The following is a 20,730-nucleotide window of genomic DNA, read 5'->3' as shown; positions in this document are numbered from 1 at the left end:
CACGCCGCTGTTCTGCTATCCAGAGTAAATACAGAGCGGTAACTCTCTTGATGAATGCTCGGTCGACATAAAAACAATGACCGCCAACGGATTTTGATTCTGACGCGCGTCACGCGCGTAAATTTCGCTTCAAACTATACGCGCGCCAGTTTCGCTCTCTCTTTGAGTGACAGTTTATCTATCCAGTTGCAATAGAGAATGAAATGACGCTATTTTCTGATAGCCAATGAATTTCTGAGAAGACTGAAATGCAGCTTTTGTGGAATCATCCGATTACATTAGAATCCGTGCGCAAAAGCGAGAGTGATTCTCTGCACGCGTGTGCTTAAACACAACAATCATCACGTGACAGGCTGCGCCGCTAAACTGGATATCGCTCATATTTTTTTCTCCCCTCCGATCTCCGATCTAGCGTTCTGGGCCGGTATCGGCGCGATACCGATGCCGTGGATCGGATCGGGACATCCCTAGTTTTAAGGATATATATGTTTCTACTAGAATACAAAGCGATACTGAATAAGAAAAGATACTTCAGTGTAGGATGTCAAGCATCTGATATAACCTTGTGAACCCTTTACCCCTCAAGAGCACTAACTACGGACCCCAAATGTGAGTGAATAGCTGTCAATCATTTATTCTTGTGCCTCATGAGCCCTCAGAGCCATATGGGGCTACGAATGCACAGACTATCCCAGTAATTGGGGTTGACCTCAGCACTTGACCAGTACAACAATTAATGCAGGAGGCTGCTGTGGCCATGAGATTTGTGGCTAGTGTAATTTCCATAATGAGTGGTGTGTGAAGGTAGGCTTAGCTGTTCATTAAGACAGCGGCGTACTGCAGCACGGAGACAGGAAGAGAGATGAGTTTCAGCTTGAACTGTCGTGCTCACAGAGCGGGGTTTATTTTGCCAGCTAATAAATGCTACACACACAACATGTTTGTTCGCAAAGCCCTCCGCACGGAGCAATTAAAGCAAGCGGGATCACTGACCATGTAAGAATATTTGCATGAAGATATCAAAAGCTTTGACCTACAAGAAGATGCGCTCAGTTTTGTGGCTCAGAGATGTAGGAAAGGCAATGTTACCCAGCTGGTCAAAATTAACATTGTAGCATAAAACACAGTTGGTATTTTAACAAGCAAAGATGCAAAAGGCTGTAGGAATATAATTAATGCTTCTGCAAATAATTAAGCAGCACTGCTCCCTCTAGGTGAAAAACAGCACTGCAATTCAATAGCAAGTGGTCGATTTAGTCCAAAAATGAGAGTTATTGGTGCTCGGAACAGATCCAGAACTGACTGGATCCATTAAGCTTATGTAAGGACAAGCATGTTTTTGTGACGCAAGGCTTCATTCACAAAAAGTAGCCGCATAAGTGCTGACAACACACTAATCATGGTCACTCAGTGCGCCTCACTAACATTTATCAACATGCAAGTGCTCCGGTGGTCAAACAGAGTGTGAGTGCGAGAAAGATGAAGTGGAAAGGACCTTTTAAAGGCAGAGCGGCAGCCCCATTTCCATCCAGCTATTGGTCAATTCATTAGCTTTAAGTGACAGGCCTTTGAAATGCGCGGCAGGAAGTGGCCCCATTCATCTTACTGTACGCTCAGCAGATCTGCGGCAACGCCGCGTGACATTAAATTATAAAGGACAGCGTGATGGATTAAAAATGTCTTTTGCGCTCAGGGCTGTCTGCGCCTCGGTTCTTTCCATGGTGCAGCTCAGCTCATTAGCCGCTAGCGGGCTAAAGGCTGTTAGTTAATTCTAAGGGAAAATGGGAGCTGAGGCTCGCGGGGTGAAATAGCCCAGGATTGAGCTTGAGAAAAGGGACGCATGGCTGAATATGGAGCAGTGTGTTGAGGCTAATGTCACTTATACACACTCACTGATGCACAGATCCAAGCCTACTTTCCCCCAGAAAGCATTTAAGGGATTGTTGAGCTAGAAATTACAATTCTGTCATCATTCACCTGCACCACCCGTCCTTCCAAAACTGTATAACATTTTTTTCCCCTCTGTGGAACATAAAAGAAGATATTTTGAATAATATCTCATTGTGTGTGTGTGTGTGTGTGTGTGTGTGTGTGAGAGAGAGAGAGTCAATAGGGTCCAAAACAACATTGTATAGGAAAAAAAACAACATTTTCAACACATCTCCTTTTGTGTTCTGCAAAAGAAAGAAATGCATGAATGTTTGGAACGACTTGAGGGTGAGTAAACGATGACAGAATTCTAATTTTTTCGCTCAACAATCTCTTTAACTGCAAACGGATCAATTTTCTCTTGGTTTGTCTTCCAGAAATCTCATTTAACTGAGCTCATCTTCTGCTCTGAAAAGTGTAACTAAGTGGAAATTAGAACTAAGTGGAAATTCCCCATGGATATTATAGTTTTATATCAAGTAAGTGGAAATTTATTATAGATATAATTTAATAAACTGCTTGAAAAGCTATTTTCATATAACATTTTCATATAAAATGTGAAGGGTTTACAAAGGTCAAAAGAAGGTTCACCCAGAATTGACAATTCTGTCATCATCTACTCTCATGTCATTTCAAACCTGTGTGTGTGTGTGTGTGTGTGTGTGTGTGTGTGTGTTTTTTTTTTTTCATTTGGAATTTGAAAGGAGAATACTGAGGATTCTTCACACAACTTTTTCCAAAAAGCACTATAAACGCAGTCTTCAAGTCTTCTGAAGTCATGCAATATGTGATAAACAGACAAAAATGTTAAGTTATGTTCATGCAAATCATCATGCAGCTGTCAAATCAAACATGTTTTTGGTTGTTGGGTGTCAATAACATCTCATGCAGAGTCTCATGCTGTGATACCTCTTGATTCGAGATGCATAATGAATGCATCTCAAATTCATAATAAACTATTATTTGTTGCTGTATGGAAACAGATGGGTGAGGACTCTTCACGCAACTGTGTGTTCCAGTGGAAAAATTGCGAGTTTAGAAACCGTATTGGGAGAACCATTAATATGGGGAGTGCAGATGAGTCTTTTTTCAGATGGGTTCTTGCAGAGACAATGAGAATATCGCCCTCTGTTGGACACAGAAAGCATTACCATGTCACTGGATGCAACAGAAGACTGTCCTCAGTGGTGTGCTTGTGCTTTTGTTTTAGCAAAAGTTAATGCCAAGTAGAGACAGGGAGACTAAGTGTGCTTTCTTGTGTTACCATGGACACGTGTAATGTAATACATGTTTGACGGATCCTATAGAATTTCACAACAAGCTCGAATGCACTTCGCTTCAACACTGTGTCACATTCTGCATTTTGGACATCAGAGCTATTGTGTTGTTCTATATCCCCTTATGTGCTTTCTTGATTTTGCTTGTCCGTTTTGACAAGACATCTTATTATCTGGTATCCCTAACAGTTCTTTTACATTGATGTTTTTAACAGATTGTTTGTTTGTTCGGAAAATGTATAAAGATAATGATAACGATAAAAGCGTCCACTCTTGAGGACAAAATCGTTCTGTTTATTCTAAGCATGCTGCAGTTTTGGAGCTCTTTAAAGCAGGGTGGATTCTGATTGGCTTTCAATGTTTTTATAGTTCATCAGCTGGACATTTTTTGGATAACACTTTATTTTACAGTGTCATTTTTACATGCAGTTACTATTGTAATAACTAAATTATGCATACTTACATGTTACTAACCCCAAACCCTAATCCTAACCCTAGAGTAAGTACATGTAGTTACTTAATATTACTCAGTACTTAAATGTATAATGACAGTGTAACAAAGACACATTAAAATAAAGTGTAATCAAAAGTTGTTCTGAAACCATTATCTTTGTGCCGCCAATGTTGTATTTGTATTCATTTTATATTTAGAATTATTTTAAGAGCTATATCTTTATCATACTCGGTTTAAACGAAGACCTGATCAACAGTTTTTTGTAAATACAAACTCTCTTCTCCTCACTGCACTCGTATATTGAGTGTGATTCATTTGCCGAAAAAAAAAAGAAAAAACACAAAATAAACAAAACTGGGTTTATTTTCTAATTTTTTCTATATATATATATATATATATATTGCGATAATCTCGTTATTGTGAATTTCTTTTGGTCATAATAACAGTTTTGTCAAAATCTGATATCGCGACAGCCCAATAGGGCTCAATACCTGTTTGTGCTCAAATTATGATGATAGGTATGCATTCAAGAGATGTGGTCTAAAAATCAGTGCTTGTGTTTAGGCACATGAAGTCGTAATGCTTCAATTTTTTTTTTAATAGGCCTACAATTGGGCATTTCCAATAGAGCAGCACCATAAGGTTTTAAAACGCTGAAATGGTGCATGCAGGTCCCTGCTATGTGGTGCTGCTCTGAATTCACCACTAGGAGGAATCAGACACTAAGAAAAAAAATGCCCACAAGCCTTCACAGACGGCACACTTCATTCCTTAACTGAAAGTATTCATGCTGTATAAAGAGCATTTTTGGCTGCTCTTCAAGGGTCAAATGAAGGCATGTGTGTGGTAACAGGAGGTCCAGGATCCCCCAGCGATTTTGGAAGATGTGAGTGAGTGTTTGCTTCCATGCACATGTGTGCAGCAGTGAAATGTGTGTGAGTGGGCAGCAGTGACTCACTGCTGACGGTGAGCACATTGTTCTTGATCTCTGCGGTGATTTGGATGCGGCCCCTCCTCTCAGTATGGTCAGTCCCACACAGACTCGGCACGTTGGCCACACATCGCTTATGGATGTTCATCATACAGTCTGGATAGAGGGAAACAGAAAGAGGAAGAGATTTTACACAAAAACCCCAAACGACGTATGCACATACAAAGTACACAATTTTACACACAATGTATAAAAGGATGATTGAGCCTGTTGAGCCAATTCCGCAACTATGAACATGGGATTTTTAGGCCATACAAATCTCAGACCAACATGTAGACAGCATCAAATGTAAGTAATAAGTATATATATATATATATATATATATATATATATATATATATATATATGTAGATAGATATATAGATAGATAGATAGATAGATAGATAGATAGATAGATAGATAGATAGATAGATAGATAGATAGATAGATAGATAGATAGATAGATAGATAGATAGATAGATAGATAGATAGATAGATAGATAGATAGATAGATAGATAGATAGATAGATAGATAGATAGATAGATAGATATAGATCCTGCATAGGATATTTGACATAAAATATGTTTACTATAGTCCACAAGAAAAAATAAAAGTTCAACTTATAATAATTACCCCAATCATGATGCATTAAGAGCCGGGGGGAGAAAACTTTTCAGGATGTAATATGTCAAATGTAAAATTTTATTTAAAAATCTTATTTTTTTTTATTTAGCAGCACTGCCCTTCAGAAGTTAGTTAGTTTCCCTAAGAATTTGGGTTCTAAATGTGTTGTGTTTCCTTCTGGAGTATCAGTGAATGATCGAACATTTTGCAATAGATGTCCCTTAAATGTCTTCAGTGTGAAAAGATGGATCTCAAAATCATACAGTCCCTGGGTTCAAATATGCAAAAGATGCTGGAAAACCAAAGAATTTGCTGGAGCTGGAGCAACATTGAAGTTGAAGAACATTGAGAAAATTTAACTGGAATTCAACTTCAAGGAACTCATGAAGAATAATAAGTGTATATAAACTTTTAACAAGGTCATTTTTATAAATTATATATATATATATATATATATATATATAGTTCAGATGCAAAAGCCTCTAAATGCCATTTGAAATTTTCTTCAAGAATGTTAATTTTTATCAAGCTTGTATATTTAAGTTCAGTAATTTCACTTAAATTGCAATGAAGATTACCTATGAATTGCCATTTAAGTGAAATTACTGAATTTAAATATACAAGCTTGATAAAAATGATTATTTTAGAAGAGAATTTCAAATGGCATTTAGAGGCTTTGCATCTGAACTCTTCATATATATATATATATATATATATATATATATATACAGTATATATATATATATATATATACACACACACACATTCAAAATACATCTCATTATACATTTCATCATTGACCTCATTAAAAGGCACACGTAAAAATGTGACAACACTTCTCAATATGACTGTTCTTTTAATGTGATCATAATATATGGTCCCAAATAATATATTATGTAGCCTATTTTACATATACATTCTGCCTACAGGCATGTATGTAGTGGACAGGGAGGTGACTCACTAGAATTTGGAACAAGAGAACAGTCTTTCCTGAAGGTTGAATAAGTGACCAGGAACAAACCAGTCACCAGTTTGTACTCTCCTGCTAAAAACATCAACCGCCACCAGCACATGTGTTTTGGATGCTGATGTGCTTCCTAACTAGCAAGCCCAACCAGCTACATCAGAAATACTCCAAGCTGGTCTTTACAGCAGGGTCAATAGGGGCTCAAGAGCAGAGCAGTAGCAACAATGCTAATCACTGTTATGATGCTTTTGTTGTGTCCGACACAAGCAGTCGGACTCAACATAAGTTTACATATCAGTTAGCGAAAAAGCACTCCGGAATTCAGACTACTTCTGAAAATGACCGTGAAACAAGCAAACACACAAGAACATACTTGTGAAACACACACACACTTTAATTCCTCATGCACTGCAGCACTTCTCCACAGTTCAGTCAGAAGCGTGACGGAGCGCAAGCCATAGCTGGAGTGTAAACACTGTAGAGGGCCCCGGAGAAGACGACTCATGCATTGGAAACTAAACAAAGGTAATTATAGCTCTCTCAGTCTGCAACCATAACAACTTTGCGTCAGGTTTCAGTTGAAGATGCTGAGCGCCTCATCTTTACACCACCTGTCTGCTCACTTGTTAGTCTGCCAGTCATGCATTAATAAGAGTAAAGAGCGGCCGGTAAATATGCTGTTATATCAATGAATATGTGTTAGCCAACAATCAGGTATGAAGCGGTGAATATCTGTGCCCCGGAGGCTCAGACAGCTGCTAAGTGAGTGAAGCATTTTGAATGTTTTATGTATTGGACACTGGATAAGAGGCTGGCTACCGTGAGATGGAAAATCTCTTTTCACTCAGGTGCTTTGTGAGTGGGACTTCATACAGCCTGGTTATGTTCTCACTCAGGATATTCACCTAACCTAACCTAACCTATATATAGGCAACACACACATATACATATAGGTACGGATATACCTATATTCGTTAGGTAACACACACGGATCACTCATCCATCATACTACACACAAATATGGACAAACCCAAACGTTGGGTTAAAAATGTAATTAAAAATTTTAACCCAATGGCTGGGATTGTCCATATTTGACCCAAAGTTGGGTTAAAACAAGCCAGCATTTTTAGAGAGTAGGGTTGCATGGTTTATGTACAAATGGCATCAGAAAACAGAAGACACACATTTCAAAATCTAACAATGTGCTGCGATTCTTATTTGTCAGTCCAAAACAATGCGATTGTGAAAGTGTTACAATGTGATTGTAAAATGTGAAAGCAAACACTAAGGTGAAATTTTAGAATAAAACATTTTAATTAATTTATTAATAACAGATGCAGAGTATGTGACAACTACAACTGAATCCTAACTTTTGATATCCTATAGTCAAATCTACCACAACCATTCCACAAAAAGAACTTGCATCCTGAAAACACTAATCTTTTCATCAGTTACAGATTACTTTGTGATTCTTTCATAGATTTTCTTGCATCATTTTAATGTACTTTTTCAAACTCCTCCTAGGCTGCTGGTCCAATTCCAGTGAAACTTGGTACATGACCTCCCAAGACAATCATGGCAAAAAGATATAAAAAGAATTCTGATTCGTCAAAGCGTTGCAAAGAAATTAAGACTAGAATTTAATTAAATTCAAATTCATATTCATATAACTTTATTATCTATCAACCAGTGATATGAATTTGTCTTAGGTTAAAAGGCTCGCATATACAGTACACAGTACAATCACACAACACAATTGGCTTTATGCCCAGCTGCACTACTTCCTGAACTTCAGCCAGCTCCTTGTTTCCTGTCTGCCATTATTGGCCAAATTGATTAATTCAGGTGTACCTGACCTCAGTAGTCATGGCAACAATAATCAGACACACCTGAATTAATCAATTTGGCCAATAATGGCAGACAGGAAACAAGGAGCTGGCTGAAGTTCAGGAAGTAGTGCAGCTGGGCATAAAGCCCATTAATAAAAAAAAAAAGAACCTTACAAATATGTAAATAAATAAACAAACGCTTAAATACAATATACAAATACAACTATTTGGTCTTATTGCAGTAGGAAGAGTTCCCGTAAGCTTTCTTTTTGGCCAAAAAAGCTCTAAAGTGGCAATCTGATGGCAGTAACTAGAAAGAGGGGTACAGAGGAAGAGAGGAGTCAGTAACGATGGAGACTGCTTTCCTCATTACTGCACATTTATAGAGATCTACAAGTTGAATCTGAGGGGCCCCAATAATTTCAGATGCCTAATTGGACAGGCAACTCCTACTTACCGAAACATGACACACATAGACAACAGGACATTCTGAGGATGCACGCCAAAGGGCTTTTCACACTTAGGGCAGGGGTGCCCAACCCTGCTCCTGCTGATCGACTGTCCTGCACAGTTCATCTCCAACCCAAATCAAACACACCTGCCTTTAATTTTCAAGTGATCCTGAAGACCTTAATAGGTGGTTTGCAGTCACGTGATTGTGTTGACGCGTGGAATGCAGATGGAGGGCAAGGAGGGAAGAGCGCAATGGACGAGATGGAGGAAAATCCGTACTGTACTACTTCAGACGCTATTACAAGAGAAATATATAAACAGAAAATCGAAACATATGTTGGACGTGATCCTTACGTTATGAAGAGGACCGATTTTCAACTGAAGTGAGAGATTTGCCTGCCATCGAGGCTGTAGATATCAGCAACTAACTCGTCTTACAGACATACTTTGACTTTACAAAGTTCGGAAACTGGTACGTTACACAAACAGCCACATAAGTGTATTTAAACACCTGAATAATGTAATTACAAGCCACATAAATAATGTATTACTGTAACTCGCATTTAACGAAGTGATCACTGCACACACACACATTTTCCCATTCGGCTCCTCCCGACCGCAGACGTAGGTTTGCAAGGCATTTTCCCCGTGTTTTTCTGTCAATTTCTTGTATTTTCCACCCTTATGAACAACTTTTGGCGCACGATAAAAACTCCTCGTGGTTTGATCGATTTGAGCAACCATAAACGAGGCAAAACATACAGTAGGCATTTTGAGTGTGTTATATTGCTTCCTAAATATAGCAAATCACTTCCTGCCCTCCATCTGCATCCGCCATGGCAACGCAGTGGCGTGACGTCAAGTGAAAACAAGCTAATGGTTGCTTCAGGTGTGTTTGATTAGAGTTGGAGATAAACTGTGCAGGACAGTCGATCGGCAGGAGCAGGGTTGGGCACACTTGCCCTAGGGAAATGGAATTCTGGTTTATCTTTCTTCACGTTTCACACTTCTCATAATTTACCCGGAGTTAAAAATGTATCCTGGGTTTTCATAAGGTGATGTTCACACTGCACATTCCTAAACCCCTGGGTTAAATTTCTTATTTGCTTATTCGCGTATTCCAGTGTCACCAGTGGTGTAGTGCAGGGCATACACAGCGTATACCCACTTTTTCAGTCGGCCTTGCGTATCCCCACTTCTAAATCCCCTCTGATGCGCATCATTTAGTTGCTAATCCAATCTCGTGAATAAAAAAAAAATCACCCAGTCAGGGTCGTACCCCTAATATTAACTCTTATTTGTTGCTGCAATGATTCTTCCATCGATAACTGAATTTCTCATCTGATCTGCTTCAGCACTCAAACACCTGCTCGTCAATGTCAAAATGTTTGAGACCAATCAAAGCATGCAGGAGACGACGTTCACTTCAGTTAACGATCATACAGAGCGAGATAAGATGCAAGTAGCTAAAATATACGGCTTTTTTTCGATAAAAGTTTTAAATGATAGAGAGAAATAATCAGTTTGATCAAAGACAGTGGAAATTATTAGGGGCATACCCCCTAGCTATATAATTTATGGGACCTGGGTATTTTGAAAAACAAATGCAATAATACGAGTGATTCTATATGTTCTATTGTATTCATTATATTCTATTTAGTCTTGCATATTCAATACTAATGCAAGACTAGTCTTACACATCACTGTTTATAACACACAGCATTCATCCTTTGCTGGGACAATACCGAAAAAATATTTTGGGGGCATAAATTAAGAGTATACCCATTTCTCCAGGCACCACTACATCACTGAGTGTCACTGACTGGACAAACGCAGCATGTGACCTACTTACATAAAGGCTCTAGCATTGCGTGTCCTCATATTACACATTGCTGACTGTACTATCAAGTTTTTTTTTTTGTTTTTTTTTTGAAGGTAAGGTAAGGTAACTCCAACTGTTGCATTTTCGATTGCCGTTTGACATTTTTCCTATAAAACGCATCGCAGTGTGTTTCTGTGACTGCCCAAAGCATGTGTATATAAGACACACAATTGGTTGTCGGTTGCTAAGCATCTAGTCGTAACGTACTAACAGAGCAGGGTTTCATAACCCCTTTTTTAATTACAAAAGTCGTTCCTTTACCCAGGGTTAAAAGCAGGTATAAGGAAGACAATAACCCTAGTGTGAAAAGCCCACAAAGTTCATAAAATTATACCAGAAAAATGATTAGCTATGTGTGATTAAGAGTCTCAGTGGAAGTCAAAGAAAGTGAGAGATACCCACGGTCACATCTCATGCCCTGGTGGATGAGTCCGTACAGCAGAGAGCCGCAGTGGTCACAGAAGGTGGGGCTGGAGTACGTGTGGACCTTGAACTTGTGCTTACTGCGCGGGTCCTTCAGAGAGACACAAAAGAAGAAAAAAAAAGAGCAGTCAGCCACGTTAGCTATAAATAAGCATTTCCAGACATATTGGGAATTCATGTTGATTGCAATAACACAAATACAAGGTGCAAAATAATCTTTGGAAGTACATTTAAAACAAGCAAAAGAGAAATTAGTCTGCCGTATCCAAGGCCACAGAGGAATTTAAACAGGTATCAATGATATTTTACATGTTAAAAGCACAGGTGAGGCAATGAGAATATAGCTTATAGCTTTACAATATTTCAATTTGAAACTTTTGTCTATGGGTAAAAGGAAACATTAGAAATTAGAAATAAAAAATTGGTCCGAAACCAGTTGGACTGCTACTGCATCCTCAGCCCAAAATTACAATACACTTCACATTGCAGATGTGTGAGACAAAAAAATACTGTACTGTATCACACACACACACAAACACACGACAAGCATTCAAAAGTAAGATTTGTTTTAAAGAAATGTTATATTTAGCAAGATAGTGATGTAATACTAGAGTCCGGTCTCAGACTCGCGACCGATTTCTGTTTTCTCTGACTCGTCTCGGACTTGTTCCTTCAAAAACTTGACTCGGACCACAGTGGGAGGATAAGGACTCGTCATTTTCAGACCGAGTCCTCGAGATTTTTTTTTTCAGCACATTTTTTTTATGTTTAATATTGTTTATAAAAAAAAAAACACACACACAACACATAACAACAATAATAATAAAATGCAATGTTGACGGGCATTATTTGAAAATGACATCCCATGGTGCAATGCAATATTGTCATCATCAAATTCACCTTTCAGAACCACAAACCACCATCCACCTGCATTGTATGACTGACAGACAACAACGGTTTGACCTAAAAATATCAAAATTGGAACAACTGCAGAAACAAAGACACCTACTGTACATTTTAGATACCCTTGAGTAAGCTAAAACATACCAAAAATTTATTTCAAAGTGAGCTACCCCTTTAAGACGTTAAGATGACTGCTCTAAACAATTCCCTATCTAGCTTAGTCTGTAGGCCTAACTGTTGGTTATTAACTGGGGTGATATTAAATCATGAATATCAAAACTGATATATCAGGACAAAATCTTGCAAAAAGACTCGTTCTTGACTCGGACTCGACTGTATTTGAAAACCAACAGACACCGTCTCGACTCGGACTCGACCCTTCAAAGACTCGGTCTTGACTCGGACTCGGCATAGGCGGTCTCGTCCCCCTCACTAACTTTTGATAAAAAAATATTACAAAAACCTATTTCAAATAATTGTTGTTATTTTAAACTCAAAGAATCCTGAACATTTTACTGTATTTTTGAGCAAATAAATGCAGCCTTTAACAAAAGATACTTCTTTCAAATAAAATGATAAAAATTTCTTAGAACAGCGTAGATTCAAAATGATTTGTTTTTTTAATTTTGCTGTTTGTAAAATATTACTTTTTATTAATTTTACATAAATAAAATAATATATAATAAAGCCATATATTAATAGCATTTAACATTATATAATTTATTATTATAACAGGTTGTCTCCAGAGCACTGCCAGGTGGCAGGATGATACCTGTGACCTGAATGATACTAGAGCACTGGGTCAGCAGGGCACTGCCAGTCAGCTGCAACACTGGCACACCAAAGAACCCTTCCTGTCCGCCTTCCCCCAAGTTTTTTATCCATTAATAATTAAGCAGGGGCTCTTTCATGACTTCCTATTCATAAGGTGCTGTTTTAATATTCTCCCTCTGAATACAGCTCATGGTGGCGATGACACTTGCACAAAAAGAGAGCAGCTTCCATACGGCTTGTGGCCTGAGCACAGAGAGCATATGTAACACACACAAAGTCCACAGGACTGTGTTACAAACAAAAGAATATGAAATGAGAAAAGGTCAGAGTGAATTTACAGAGGCTGCCCTCGCATCCAAGAGCACACTGTGTAGGGAAGGAGAGGTGATGATGAGGCTCTAGGTGGGATGAAATGAGAGAAGGAGTAGGTGGATGAGGCGAGAGAGAGAGAGAGAAAGAGAGTAAGGCTACATAATAGCCTTAAAATCAAAATCAAAATAACAACTTACAAAGGGGTCAAAGTTTGGCAAGGACTGTTAGTCTCTGCTAGTAGATACTGTAACTACACACTCTGCAGGCTAGAAGTACATTTTTCTCTATTGACGGCCATTTAAAAGTAGCAATTTATTCGGACAAATTCTTATGCAAGCATCATGCATCAAAAGAATTTATTTGAAATGTAACTGTCTTTACAGTCACTTTTGATCAATTTAATGTGTCCTTACTACATAAAAGTATTCACTTAGTATATACTGCTAATATTTCGTTTTATAAAATTAAGTTGTTTTTTTTTTTATATTGCTTAATTGATTGTTTAGCAATAGCTTTTAAAAATTGGCTAGTTTTTGTCATAGTTGGATAGATTGGCAAGGACCGAATTTTTGCATCCTCCACTAGATTGGATACATTTTCTCGCTTTTTTCACCAGACCAGATGTGAAAATATAAATTTGGACGGCACTGCACAAGCAACCAAACCTAAGCAACCCATTAGGCAATATGCAAACTGCACTGAGCAAACCACAAAACCTGTATGACCCAGTGGGCAATTTGAACAGCAATATACAAACCACTAGAGCTGCACAATCCAATTACATTCTAACCAGTGCACTTTCAAAGCTTTATGGGAAGTGGCTAAGTGCTTAATTAAAACCATATTAAACATCCCTGATAGATTAAACAGCATCAAGGAAGAAAAGGAAAGGCGTCTCTATCTATACAGTACAAAAGTAAGTGCAAAGTAAAATCAAGCTATAAAGCCTGGACCTCCATGAATTATGAATAATGGACCAAGCTATCCATTTTCTTCTTGCCATCAAAATTTACAAGCAACGATTGTGCTTGACTTATTAAGTGCTTGATCGAGTGAATGTAGGACGAAGTGGAGAGAATCCAAATGCAGCACTTTAATAAAACAAACAGGTAATCCAGGGTAAGCGGCAGGACATGGAGCTCAGGAGAGGAACCAGGAACAAGGAACAGCTACAAGCAACAACAACAACGACAGACAGACAACAACTGAAACACAGAGGTGTTAAAACACAAGCAGAAAGCTATACACATGTTTATGGGCCAAATCCTGGGCGCCACCATAACTCTACACAAATGCACTTCATTTCCGGTAGTGGTTTGCACAGTGTCTGCTGGTGTAAACACAGCGACGGTTCCACTATTTTGACAGGAGATGCCGTTACTATCCCCCACCCGAATTCAGTGCAGAACTGGGAGGATAACATGGCGACGTGGCCCAGCGTAATGTACAGCAAGATTTGCTCCTACTTCGTGCAATCAATGGCAATAGATGGAAAAGCAATGGACAATCTGAAAGCCTCCGAGGCATATCAATATCTGCACAGCAACAAAGTCGGTTGTGTCATGTCATACAAACATGATCGTTTTGTTTATCCGAAAGCAAATGTAGAGCTATAGCCAGTGTTTGTAGGCGGGATGTACGCGTGTTGCTGTACCAGGGAGATCTTATTCTCACTCAGCTGCGATCCTGTGAAAGGTAACGAGATTGTTTGACCATTGTAGCCTAGGCCTACGTCTTTTTTTTATTGTTGGTATCCGAACTATAACATAGGCTACTTGGCTAGAGTGCAAAGTGTGTGTGTGCCATAATGATAATAATAATTAGGTGCAAGAGAGAGGTGCGGGCGCGCTCAAACTGTGTGTGAGAGAGAGAGAGGCGAACTGCGCGTGTTTGTTTGCAAACAATGGAGCGCATGGACATTGCCTCTTCGTAGCTTGTTTGTGGTTGTAGCACTCTCCATCTAAACACTCGTTCAGGTGCTTTCTCAATTGTTTGCAACCAACTACTACACACATTGTTCCTGAACCACCTTTCTTCATGTTGTAATTGTTATATCCTCTTCGTCACTGCGATATCAGTGCTTTGACGGCACAACGGAGCTAGCTAGCAAAACAAACCCAGCCCGCCAGAACGGAAGTGGGTTGCATCGACAGGAGGAGTTCAGGATGTAGAGCGGAAACGGTTCAAAAACTTGTGTATACAAGATAACAAGGGGTTGTGGTAAATCCAGACACCTAGGGAAGACAAGGAACACCTGTGGACAATAAGCAAAAAGGCAAACAGGGAATCATGTGACAGACAAGACCCACACCATGACAGTGAAAAGGACAGAACATGGTGATGGAAAAAATGAGGAAAACTTGCAATATGATTGCATTTCCATCACGAAAAAATGTTTGTGACTGAAATAATATGTGATTGGAGATAAAACTATACTCAATGCTTTTGTGAATAGATACAAACATTCTCATGAGAACACAATACTTTGCGAGAGTAAATGAAACGTTTTGCGTAACGTATCATTTTTGCTCCAAATATTTTTTTTCTCTCCATTCACCCTTTCATAGAAACCGAGTTTGTGAAGAATAGTGAAACGGAAGAATGAAACTGCGTTTGCAAAATTATATTTCATGTTGGTTGACTAAGTAAGTAGTTGACCAATGAACTGTCATATTTTGAAGAATGTTTCAAATGTTTTTGTCACTGCAATGAAAGTCACTGGAGCCCAAAACAGCATCAGACCCCGTTTAATTTCTTTGTATGGAGAGAGAAAAAAAGCATTTTCAAACACTTCTTTTGTATTCGAAAAGAAAGTCAGAGTTTTGGAAAAACCGGATGAGTAAAAAATTACAATTGTTGTTATTTAAGTGAACCATCCCTTTAAGAAAGCACAGTTTTCTGGTTCAATACATCCTTATGCAACTTACATAATAAACTTTCTTGCATTCAGAAACAGCCCAACATATTGGTACATCACATGGCACCACAATTTAATGCAGTATCTAAAGCGGCACAGATAACAATATGACGTGCACACGGCTGTGAAGGTCCATTGAAATAAATGAAGGCACAACAGAAGACGGCTGTGAAATGCAGAGTAGGTGCAGGTGTGAAGGGGCCTTTGTAGACTCATCTGAATAGTCCAATGACAATGTCACCCCTGTAGCGCTGGCCCTTGTGACAAAACACAGATTCACCCATAATAAAGAGAACAGACACAGTATAATTCATTTGTATTATAATTCCCTGTCATCTTATACAGATGGGACACAGGGAGCAGCATACAAACAATAACAAATAATGAAAGCCTGCTGATGAAATTACGCCCAGCATAAGGGTCCCTGTCCAAACAGGGATTCATAGACAGGAAAAACAAAAAGTGACAATTCCAAATAAAATCATCCCACCATCTTTATGTCAGTACTGCAGTTAATTACTTAATCTCCGAAAAAGTCTTGCTTTTATTTTTTAGAAGAAATGTTCCAAATTATGCATATTTATCTACACACTGTCATACAAACAACCAGACAGTAGTGATACGGATTTAAGTATCATGAAGCTCAAGTTTGAAAAAGACGGATGTTATTGCAAATAATGATTGAACTTGTGGTTCATTAAAGCTGCAGTAGGGAGTTTGGAGAAAATGTTGACTAAGGTTATGTTTACACGGAAACGATTCGGAAGAGAAAACGCAAAAGTGGCGTTGCGTTATCACTTTTTATTCTGCGTTTAGACAAGCATTTTGGGTGGGAAATCGTGTACATATGGTGACTCAAAAGTGTGTGAAATTCAATGTAGTATGCACTCCAGGCAGCTAGGTGGCAATGTCAAGCACTGCCACACAATAACACCAAGTCCGCGTGCCTGCGTACAACCTTCACTTTCAAGCAGACTTTTGCGTTTTACGGTCTATGGTTTTTAGCCTTTACACGGGAATGCGGCGGTGGAGCGTTTTTAAGATTTCCACTCTGGAGGGTGGTTTCACACTTTGGCGTTTTTAAGCAACAAAAACACGGTCGCCGTGTAAACGAAAGGCACATCCGATAAAATATTTTTACGTTTTCACCCATGAGTGTTCTCGTGTAAACAGGGCCTTGGCCTGAAAATTTGAACAAGCACAACTTACAGGTCCCACCCCCTTGCTCTCTGCTGCGCTACTCCACTCTCCTCCCTCCACAGTTCCTCCCCCACACCGCGCAGGCTAGTAAGCAGGGCCAGACGAAACATCAACAATATGCTTAACATTGACTAAGACCTGCCCATACTTTCACTACAAACTTGGTCCTCAAATCATTACGTATTTTGCAATACATAATTTTACTTTATAACGTTGCACCCTCTATAAGTTATAAATAGCTAGTAAGATAATATAATGGTAACTAACGTAACAGTATGTACAGTAATTAATAAGTCTAGTGATATGTAGGCCTAATGCAAGATAAGGTTTGCTAGTACATTTGTAACAGGGTTTAGTTGTTACGGGAAGAAGGAGGCGGCAACCGGCGAACGTTCAACAAGTTTAATAATAAATAAACAAATACACAACAACATTATTTCAGCAACATGATAAGCCAGTGAATTAGCAGGTTTCAATTGTTGCTTTGCGCAGTGGTGACATTTTATGTACATGTTATGTAGCTACTGTAGAGTTTTGACACAGAGTCAATGGGCTCTAATTCTGTCTTTTTCGATTGTTTAAAGCGATGTCGGGTGACGTGACTTCTTGACGTTTAAAGTATTTTCAAACAAAATGGAGGCTACTGTACTGTAGGTAGACCCTCCCTCCTCTTCATCTGCACTGACCCCCCCAAACCCCACCCCCAGGGCCTTCTTCTCAGTGATTTGCTGGAACCATTTGTTTTGTTTCGTGGAGCGGGTTGCCGCAGTTTGTTTTTATTGCCATTTGTGGAGCCTGGGTTGTCTGCATAGACCGTGTTTGTTTTACAGTGTGTTTAAGGGATAGTGAGGAGATGTTTGCTGTATGTGACAAAAAAAAGTTTGGGCCTAAAAAACGCGTGACATTGCTTAGAGCACCTTTAATGTCATCGGTCTTTTTACTTTTACCCATCTTTTTTTTATGAGCAGGAGCCACTCGAGAAATTTGCAGTTTAGGTTGTTTCTCTGCCATTAGCACAGCTGCGGCACACCGCGATCTTGAGTTTGAGCGACGGTACGCGCTGTGCAAGGCGGGTGTGATCAGCGCATACACGACTGTGATTGACACTCCTAAGACACTCCTCCTGGCTCTGATTGGTTGTTTCCATAGACAGTATAAGAAGTGGACGGAGCCATCTCATTGGAAATTGAGACAAGTGACAGCGATTTGAGACATTTTTAGCGATTTTTTAGGACTTCCGTTCCTGACGCGCAGACTCAAACAGAGCTTGACGACGTAGATGTGACCTGAGCAACCCGTCTGTCTTCTAGTGGCTGTGGCATGAGAAATCTGAATCATTCCCTTCTGAAACTCACAGAGGCGGAGAGTGTGAGTAGGAGCTGTCCATGAGCTAGGAGCAGGAGAAACTTTTGCTATAGTATTCTGATGAATTATTTTGTCAATTTGCCTCCACGTTTCCCTGATTGCCCGCAAGCTTCTCCTCCTGTCCATACGGTAATCTTTCTACTGTGCGACAGCGAGTCGCGTGGCGAGTATACACAATCGTTAGCCTACTTTCACAAAAAACTGCGTCTATGGGGCCATAACATAAGCTACAAGGTAATGGAGCATTTTATACTTTGTCGTGTTTCTTTAGAAATAAATAATGGACAAATGGAGTCTTCAAACGCCTCAGATGTAAAGTTATTCACGGACAAAGTGACGCCAAAATGAATGGGAGCCAATGGAAATGCTAACTCAAGTGAAGTCCTGCTACAAGATGGCCGCACACGGCCGGCTTCAACTTCCGGTCGATGGATTACTCCCTTGGTTGTTTCTGACCGGGAGCGCCGTTGTATTTCTGAAAATGGCAATAGGACCACTGGGAGGAGCCAGAGGAGCTTGATTGTTCCACAGATTATCTGTCTCATTGTCTACTGTCAGGACATAATGACAGTTTGAACAAATATGTAAAATTTTCAGTAACCGCTCTGGTGGAAAAAGTCATTCTATGATTTGCCGGACTGAACCGTAACTTCTGACTCTGAGAATCATTTATAAAAAGAATAATGCACAACACCCTTATTGCTTATAAATATGCACAACATATGCCTAACCCTAACCCAATCAGAGGATATGTGGGGGAGGCTGGCAGGCTAATTGTAGCTGATTTTGACACTGTGTAAAATCCACCCTCACAGAAACCTTTTTGCATTTTAAAATGATTATGAAAACATTATTTAATTTTATTTTATTAAGCTTTACATTGGCTGGACCCCAGAGTGTAGATGAGTTCAGGTTTCACTGTCTGTGTGCAGGTGTGGGGTTTGATCACGTCCCCAATCTTCAAAGCAGATGTGATCATTTAAGGCGCTTTGTTCATCACTGAACCCTCATTACAATGACAAGCGGGAGCACAGGAACTCTGTCTATTCATAAATGTCAAAGGCAGAATGGCAAAGCCAACCAGTCTGAATCTGATCAAGACCCACTGATCACAATATTAATGTTCCTTTGTGGAAATCACAGAAGATGATCATGACCATATAATGACCTTCACAATGAGGGACCATTTTTACCAGCTCTATAAATATACTGAAAAAGAGCTCAGCTTTACAGTGAAAAGATCTTTAAGAAATCTTTCAAATTTTCCACTACCAGGTTAACGTAAAATGAGTGAAAACAGGACCATGACCACCATGGACACCTTCTCCAAAATATTCAGATTGGTGCTCAAAAAATGCGGATAGGTTTATTATTAAAAGACATTATTATATTCTGAATATATGTAGTTACACTCTTGGGTGTGACTAAGTGAACTGAAGCTTCTTCAGACGAGAATGGAGTGTTTTGATTGGCTGAACTTGTCATGCAAGACGTTCACATTTCCCTCTGACAAATGCAGGTGTTTGGGAAACAAAACAAAAAAACCCAACAAAGTACTTCACAGGAAACAACAAGTGTTACACAGGAAAGCCGCAGGTTCAATTTTGACATGACAGCATACACTCTCTAATTTAAACTGTGGTCTTCCGCAAACACCGGGCAAGAAACTCAATCACTGAAAGCCCTTTCATAAGTCAGTGCTTTAACACATTGCTTGTTTGTTTGTTTGTTTTTTTTATCCAATGAAATTGATTTATATTCAGTATATTTTTACATGCTCTAACAACATCAGTCACTTCTCGGTGACATTTAAGATTTGATTTCAATGACTTTTCTAGGCCTGGCCTTCTGTCAGCTCAGTTTTCCCGGCGTGTTCTGTACTTTCGGCTTTTGTTAGACCCGGTTGGTGGCATTTTGGCCTATTGAGCATGTTGAATCGATGTTGGGAAGTCGGTGAGAGGGATCACTCTGTTCAGCTCAGTGAGACAGTGCACAAAAAGAAAAGCGAAACTGATGAAAACAAGTGAACGACAGAGTCAAGAGGGCACACACAGAAGGCTGTTAATCTTTGATCATATTACTTGAACATTACAAAAAATAAATATTTTACTACATGGCTGTCTGGAATGAAGAACGTAAAGACCAACTAATCAAGTAGATATCATATTCAAAAATGGTATACAAATTATAATATAATAATATCACTTAACGGAATGACTCGAAAAAAGATTTGTTCATTTTGACAAACAAGATCGAACAAAAGTCAGTAAAATGATCCGAAAATCCCATCACTAAGTCCTAGATTCCTGTACCCTATTTGAAGGATGAATATAGATTACTGTCACCTGCTGGTATGGAGAGTTATTTCCACTAACACAGGCAGAGAACATAAGTGCTAGTTGGGCGTTAGCTTTTGTCTTTGTAGTGTTTTCAAGAGGAACTTTTAGCCC

General features: G+C 39.1%; 1 protein-coding gene across 3 annotated transcripts in view; it reads right to left on the bottom strand.

Moving 5' to 3' along the window:
- prkcbb (protein kinase C, beta b) overlaps nucleotides 1-20,730 on the bottom strand; it is a 127,724-nt gene that overhangs the window by 65,493 nt on the left and 41,501 nt on the right. For all 3 annotated transcript variants that reach the window (XR_016155133.1, XM_039685744.2, XM_039685743.2), the window contains exons 4-5: nucleotides 10,789-10,900; nucleotides 4,619-4,747 (exon numbers count right to left, since the gene is read on the bottom strand). Coding sequence is in view for 2 of the 3 variants with exons in the window: in XM_039685744.2 (XP_039541678.2) it covers nucleotides 4,619-4,747; nucleotides 10,789-10,900 (241 nt within the window). In the remaining variant the exon portion in view is untranslated. The remainder of the gene's footprint in view (nucleotides 1-4,618; nucleotides 4,748-10,788; nucleotides 10,901-20,730) is intronic.

The sequence above is a fragment of the Pimephales promelas genome, chromosome 3, assembly GCF_988280905.1.
Source record: "Pimephales promelas chromosome 3, fPimPro1.hap1.1, whole genome shotgun sequence".
NCBI classification, from domain to species: domain Eukaryota; kingdom Metazoa; phylum Chordata; class Actinopteri; order Cypriniformes; family Leuciscidae; genus Pimephales; species Pimephales promelas.
This window is presented reverse-complemented; position numbering and strand designations above follow the sequence as displayed.